At 55.6% G+C, this 7,003-nt stretch overlaps 1 protein-coding gene across 10 annotated transcripts; it reads right to left on the bottom strand.

Moving 5' to 3' along the window:
- Nucleotides 1-2,450: 2,450 nt before the first annotated feature.
- LOC100280265 (phospholipase D family protein) lies at nt 2,451-6,463 on the bottom strand. 10 transcript variants are annotated; one of them, XM_008674993.4, is made up of 5 exons: nt 6,031-6,463; nt 5,673-5,950; nt 5,138-5,197; nt 3,135-5,037; nt 2,451-3,060 (listed from the first exon to the last, which is right to left on the bottom strand). In XM_008674993.4, the coding sequence occupies exons 2-5, from the start codon at nt 5,829-5,831 to the stop codon at nt 2,609-2,611; spliced, it is 2,574 nt and encodes an 857-aa protein (XP_008673215.1). In that variant the 5' UTR covers nt 5,832-5,950; nt 6,031-6,463; the 3' UTR covers nt 2,451-2,608. The 10 variants fall into 10 exon arrangements, with proteins under 10 accessions (XP_008673215.1, XP_008673217.1, XP_008673226.1 ...); XM_008674995.4 differs by having other exon boundaries at nt 5,673-5,946; XM_008675004.4 differs by having other exon boundaries at nt 5,673-5,932.
- Between the last annotated feature and the right edge of the window lie 540 nt (nt 6,464-7,003).

Genomic DNA, 7,003 nt, shown 5'->3' with positions numbered 1-7,003 from the left:
TGTGGATAGTTGGGGCACCCATTAGGCCGACCCGTTCAGCAGCTGGCAAGTTGTGATGTACAGCTTGATTAGCATTCACGAGTTGGGAGCCAAGCAACACAACCGATTGGGCAGCTATGGACTTGGCTGGACTAGAATTGTCCAGGGTCAGAACATTGTCTAAACTGTCGAGGACAGCAGCTGGCAAGTTTTGATCTACAGCTTGATTGTCGTTTACCAGTTGGGGGCCTAAAAACTCAGTCGGTTGGACAGCTGGGGCCTTGGCTGGAATAGAATTGTTCAGGGCCAGAACACTGTCTAAGCTATTTAGAATTGAGGCGAAAACATTATTAAGATCCACAGAATTGGTTACCTTGCACTTGGAGGCATCAGGGTCATGTGAGGTTTCCTGGTTGACACCGCCAACAGACCCTGGCGTGCTTCCAACACCAACAGCAAGCTCCAGGCCACCTACCTGCGGCCAGACAGCAGAAACAACAGGGTCTGCAAATGAAACAGTTTTGCCCTTTCTCTTGGGCACCCAGCAGCGAGTTGATGGTGTCATCCCCAGACCATGACGGCGGAAAGGAGTTGAATGCCTATGCTTGTCGTTGGATCTATAGCAGTCATCCATCCCTCCCCGGCATCGCGATGAACGCGCCCAACCGGAAAGACTTCGGTGCCTACGGTTTCCTCTGCGTCTGTCACGCTGAAAGTCCCCCTCATCATCATCGTGGCCCCAGTCACGATGCCCAGTCTCTCTACCTCTGAAAGTTTCTGTACGTTCTCTTTTTTCACCCATTGAGTCCGGGGCGCCATAGCTCCAGACAAATTCTCTTCGCTGCTTGCGATTAGGAGGGCCCCCTGGATCCCCTCCCACGGAGGAAGGAGAGGTCTTCCACTACCTCGATGTGATTGCGAAGAGTGTATACATGACCAGCTTTCAGATCGGAAGGTTCATCATGATGAGCACCAGCAAGCGGTAATGGGGTGCTAACTGGTGGGAGCTCCCTGTCCGGTTCTAAAACCGTTAGCTGGACCTCTTTGGGTATGTCACAAGGGTCAGAGCACCATGCCCATAGGTCGAAGGACCTAGTGCGCTCTCTACGCCTTGTGCCCTCTTGCACATAGTGAATTACACAGCTCTTGCCTAAGGCCTTCGAAGCCACTTCTTCCCCCCAACAGTGAACCGGAATACCTTCAACCCGGACTTTAACTCTAAACTCCAGGTTCATTTTCCTAGCATAGCTGTCCTCTGACCAATCTCCAAAATGGAAAGTCCGACCACGATACGAGACCGAACCCCTATCAAGCGCCCACAGCTTCGACCTTTGATCCGAGAATATGATAAAAAACTGCTCAGGAAAGTGCTTGACTAGCTGATACTGACCGTGGTGAAGGTTGAACTTCTCCCTTAGCATGTCTCCTGCAGCTAAAGTGTCAACCTCATGGCTGTTGTCGTCGAAGGAGCAAACCACAGCCTTGTCAATCAGCTCGTCTCTACGGCGACGGAAGGAGCCGGTCGCTGAGACCGTGCAGAAGGCACGCGATGGTCTTCCCCGGGGGTCTCCAGGGTAGCGAGCCTCCATTCCTCGGTCTCCCTGAACAACCTGGAGGTAGGATTTCTTGTGTGTGGGGGGCGGTTGACTGAGTGGAGCCTTACAGCGTTGCTCATGGTTCTTATGTAGATCGTCAGTCCATAGTCGTGCCTCATGGTAGGTAGGGGTCCTTGATGGTTGCACGGCTGGCTTAGGAATATAGCTAGCAGCAGTGAATGTCTCCTGAGAGCTTTTCCAGTTGCAGGACCTTGCTCGATGTCCGGATTGGAGGCAAAGCCAGCAGCGCGAAGGAGCCTGGCAGCAGAAAGCTAGATGTTCTGGTGAGAAACAGTTGTAACATTTGCCCTTTAGCTTCAATTTGAAAAGACCAGTGCCCTTCACGTCGAATTGATGATATTGTCGTGTTCGCTCAGGAGACGTCCAGCTCTTGCGCCACCAGTACCACGGTCTGACCACCGACCAGCCCCCTTCAATGACATCCGGCGCAGCAGGGTATGGCCTCTGTCCATTCAAACGCGGCGCGGCATCGCGACCAGCAGCACGCTGATGTGACCAAACGTTGCCCGAATTCAAATCCCCTTCCGGCTTGCAGGAGAGCTGGAAATCCGGCGAGCGATCTGCAACCTCTTTGGCCTTTCCAGTCGCCAGGATATGCGGCATTGAAGTCTGCCGAAGAGGATCACCAAGTACTGCCTGCACTGGACGCGAATCTGCTTTGGATTTTGATCTTGGATCCACCCGGGTCGTCGAAACAGAGCCATCACCAGCCGCGACGGACCATTGAAGCTTCGATTGAGGAAATGGGTCGCCCTTGCCTTGGGAATCTTAAGTTATCATGGTATTATATGTTAACGGGCACTCACCTAGTATATCGATGAAGCTCTCATGCATGTCCAACAATCGTGTGAGGTGTTTATTCGGAAAGGATGATGAATCACATTTAAGCTTTTAAATTATTCTGTTTTTGTTTGACATATGAATCACATTTCAGCTTTTTAAACATGCATGCTTCTCTCGCTTGTGTACACATTCCCACGGCGTGGCGGTGAATACAATCGACGATGATTAAATCATGTGGTGAGGATGGGCGGGAGGATGTCGGACTTGTTGCCGAGCACCTTGGCGTTGGTGTCCGGGAAGGTTTCCGTCGTGGCCACGACCCGGCCGTCGTCGTCGTCGAGCACGCTGACCGGGTACGCCATGAGGTGGCCCGGGAGGTCGCCCTGGAACGCGTCGCTCGCGAACATGTCCCAGTGCTGCTTGGCCACCTGGTTCATCCGGCGCACGCAAGCCAGGCTCGACGGACGGAAGAGATCGTCGCCCATTCCCGCCGCCGCCGCCTCGCCCAGGTGCTCCTGCCACAGGGAGACCCGGAAGCCGTGGACCTGCCCCTTCGCCGGCCGGTTCCTGGTCGCCAGGTAGCCCGGCTGGTACGCGCCCATCGCGATCTCCGTGTCGCGGCCGCCGTCCATGGAGCGCTGGTTGATGTTCGCCGAGCCCACGATGATGTACTCATCGTCCACTGCTCGCGAGTCAGACCTCAGACGTACGGAAGCCATTGTTATTATTGCTAGATGAATCGTGTCGTGTGTGTACCTATCATGGTCTTGGCGTGGACGTAGATCATGAAGCGCCTGGCCTGCTGCGCCCTCTCGTAGTCGGTGTTGGGGTCCGGGTGCTCCGGCGGCACGTACTCGCCGGGGCTCGGCGCCTCGCGGTTGCCGAGGCAGAAGAAGGTGAGGTAGTCCCTGGGGTCGGCCCGGAGCCCCCTGGCGCGGATGGCCAGCGTCACGTCCTTATACATCATCTCCATGGTGCGGCGCTGCCAATCCAGGATGGCCTGCACGGAGCCGCTCTCCGGCACGCCCTCCGGCCACAGCGGCACCACCACGTACACGACGAACCGCTCGCCGGCCTCGATCTTGCTCACGATCTTGAGCGACAGCTCCTTGGGGATGAGGTGCAGCGCGTTGATGTCCTCCACCGTCACGCCGTCGTTCTGCCGCCACGCGTAGGAGCTCCCCAGGAAGTACTGGTTCTCGATGTAGATGAAGTCCCGCGCCCGCCGGATGGCGTGGATGTACGCGTCCTGGATGCTGCGCTCGATCACGTGGTCCTTGCCGCTCACCAGCCCGAGCGCCGCCGCCTCCCGGGGCGCGTTCGCGGAGCCCTCCGGGAACCCCGCCGCCGCGCCGCCGTCGATGGACCGGAACACCTGCACGTTCCACGACTCGGCGTCGCCCCGCGGGGCCGCCTCGCGCTCCGCCCACGCCTTGTTCAGCGCCACCAGGAGGTTGTCCCCCTTGCCCTGCTTCTTCCACCTCTGCTCGAAGTTCTCCAGCACGTCCCACGCCGCGGGCCCCTCCACGCGGCAGTGGATGTCGTGCCACGGCTCCCTCGGCCCGCCCTTGCTGATGGACGCGCCGGGGAAGTTGGGCTGGTGGAAGTCCTTGCTGTGCGTGGTGCCCAGCGTGCGGAACAGCGGGTGGTCCTGCGTGTCGTACCTCCCGTCGCACAGGTCGATGCCGCCGAGGAAGCTCACGAGGCCCGGCGGCGTCTCCGGCGCCGGCGCGCCGCCGCCGTCGACGATCACCGTCTTTTGGTGGTGTGTGAACATGGTGGCCGTCTCGATGTCCTGCACGTAGCTCCGGTCCTTGTCGGGGTTGCGCGGGCAGAGCACGCACTGCACGCGCGTGTCGCGGAAGAAGCTCGCCGTGTCCTGGTCGTGCGTGGCCATCAGCCCGTCGCGCTTGATGGGGCCGAGCCCCACCGAGGTGCGGTCGTCCCACACCAGCATCAGCACCGCGACGCCCTCGTCGGCCTTCCGGATGAGCAGCTCGCCGAGACTCTCGGACGACGCCGACGGTTCCCGCGGGTCGCGCACCAGCACCACGTCGGTGTTCACGGACCATCCGGCGATGTACACCATCCTCCGGGCCCGGTTGATTGCGTCGAACACGTCCACCCAGCACCGGCGCGGCTCGTAGAAGCTGCCGTCCGCGAGCCGGACGCGCGGCGCGAAGTCGCCGGCCACGTGCGCGTCCTCGTACAGCCGCACCCGGCATCCGCGGCGCTGCTTGAAGAAGGTGTAGGGCACGCCGCCGTACGCCGCGCTGCCGATCCCGGCGCCCCAGCCGGCGGTCGGGTCCGCGGCGACGTCGGTGAACTGGACCTGGACGTGTATCTGGTCACCGCCTTCCAGCGGCTGGCGCTTCTCGTCGCGGATGGGGAGCCACAGGTCCACCTTCCGGCCGGCGACGACGCCCTCCGTGGGCAGGTAAGCGCGGCCGATGAGCGTGGCGCCGATGGCGTTGTCGGCCTTGACGGTGAAGATGATGTTGCTGGCGTCGTGCGCGCAGTAGAGGTGGAAGGACTCGTCCCACATGGGGGAGTGGACGGGGGGCACCATGCGCGTCCGCCCCACGCGCGCCTTGTCGATGTCCACCGTCGCGTACAGCTTGCCGTCCGTGCCGAGACCGATGGCGTTCTCCAGCTGTTGCTGCGCCCAAAACGCACAAGGGTCATGTACCATGCCAAGGAATCAAGGAAGGCAGGTGCAGTACTACCAGGTACCACAAAGAATGGAGGATGAGGGAGACCTGGTTTCTGCAGAATGTCAGCTTCCTGATCCATGAGAAGACCTTCTTCTTCATCAGAGTCTGATTGCAGTCAAGTTCAAGATATTTGAGGAATATATACATGATAGAGTGACAATGAAATGCTAGTATAAAATGATAAAGACATAAAATTTAAAAGCTACAACGGTTAATATTTTGGGACGGAGAGAGTAGTTTATTATTATTGGAGCCAGTATTTAACTTAAGCAACTTAGTCTTAAAGATAATTTGTTTTGCGTTGGGATGTTTAAAGCATGTGTATGACAAATTGATTTGGCTTCAACGTATCACTACATTGTACTGAAATCCTCTATGATATAGTTTGTGACAATTTAAGAGAGAGAAAGGGAGAGAGTTAAGAAAGGTAGAATTTAACATTAGCTTTTGTGACACGTATCACTACGTTTTTTTATGTTCCGATCCTTGTGATTTTCTCTCCAGATTAGATTAGTCTAGTCTCAGTGTAAATCAACAGCAAGCATGTAGGGCAGAGCATATGCTATATATACGTACGTACCTTCTTGGTCGGCTGCAGCTTGCCGTCTGTGGTGACGGACAGGTCGGCCTCCAGGATGGTGGCCTCGATCACCCCGTGCAGCAGCAGCTGCGTCGTCTGCGGCTCTGCCACCATGCCGTTCGTTCGGCGGCTTCTTCGACCCATCTCCGACGACCACATGCTCTTCCGCGCGCCGCCTAGCCTGCCCCTGGCCTCTCGATACTAGCTCTAGCTTCTTGTGGATCGGAGGCCAACACAAGGTACACGATAGCCGACGACCCCTACCGGCGAGGATCTGTCTGTCTTATATATATATATCCATGGAGATGCATGAACGAGAGAGGAAAGCTGCTGCTAGCTAGGAGAAGAGAACACGTACGGTGCTGTGTGTGGGGCAGTCGCTTGCGCTAGCTTTCCCTCCTTCCTTGCTTCAGCAACAATCCGAGAAGCCTGCCCGGACAAAGCTGATCCCGATGGAGTATCGCGGTAAGGGATCGGATCTGACCATGACTATGAGCACGCACAAGAAGCCCGCCCGCCGATCCCTGGGTTTCCCACCGGGGTTTCGCGAGATGCGTCGTCGCGATCGCTTTCTTTTCTGTGGGTGCTTCGATCGGAAGTCTTCGATAGAATCCAGAAAAGTACCTGTCTGGATTAACCGATCCCTGGATGATCCAAGACGCAGAGAGACGTGCTATGACCAATCGCTCAATGCTGGTTTCCAGAAAAGATGCAGAAGAAACTTTCCTAGTTCAACGTTCCTGATCGGCGGTCAGGGGCGGATTGAAGCCAATAATTGGAGTGGAATAAATCTCCGGCTAGTCAAAAATGAATAGAAGAGTATTTAAAGGGTGTTTGATTCAATGAATAAAGTTTAGTACGAGTTATGTTTGAATGACTATTACTAGTATTAAATATAGTTTAATTGTAACAAATGTTTACTCACATTTGTTGTTTTGCTGTGTAAATTCCTGTGTGCTCTCCAAACCAGCACACACACCCACTTCTATATCTCCATTATGCACAAGGGACCCTTACAAATATTCTAATTCCAACAACACTCCCCCTCAAGATGGGCAAAAGATATCAACCATGCCCAATTGCCCATCTTGTTACATATTGACTCGTTCTCACTTGGGCCTAAACCTTTTGTAAGGCAATCAGCTAATTGATTACAAGAATTGATATGCTCTAATCTTAATACCCCGCTATCTATCTTCTCCTTGATAAAGAACTTGTCAATCTCCACATGTTTAGTGCGCTCAAACTGAACTGGATTGTTTGCAATATTTATTGCAGCAACATTGTCACAGTGGAGTCTCATAGTTCCATTCCTCAACACTTTCAACTCC

This window comes from Zea mays, chromosome 1 (genome assembly GCF_902167145.1).
Source record: "Zea mays cultivar B73 chromosome 1, Zm-B73-REFERENCE-NAM-5.0, whole genome shotgun sequence".
NCBI lineage: Eukaryota > Viridiplantae > Streptophyta > Magnoliopsida > Poales > Poaceae > Zea > Zea mays.
Note: the sequence above shows the minus strand (reverse complement) of the source record. Positions and strands in the feature narration are given on the sequence as shown.

What these genes read in the sequence shown, in the direction of transcription:
- LOC100280265 (XM_008674989.4), bottom strand. Translation starts at nt 5,831, where the DNA reads ATGTGGTCGTCGGAGATGGGTCGAAGAAGCCGCCGAACGAACGGCATG. An exon ending in AGCTGCAGCCGACCAAGAAG is followed by an intron (nt 5,198 to 5,672) that starts GTACGTACGTAT and finishes GACTGCAATCAG; the next exon opens with ACTCTGATGAAGAAGAAGGT. An exon ending in TGACATTCTGCAGAAACCAG is followed by an intron (nt 5,038 to 5,137) that starts GTCTCCCTCATC and finishes TTTTGGGCGCAG; the next exon opens with CAACAGCTGGAGAACGCCAT.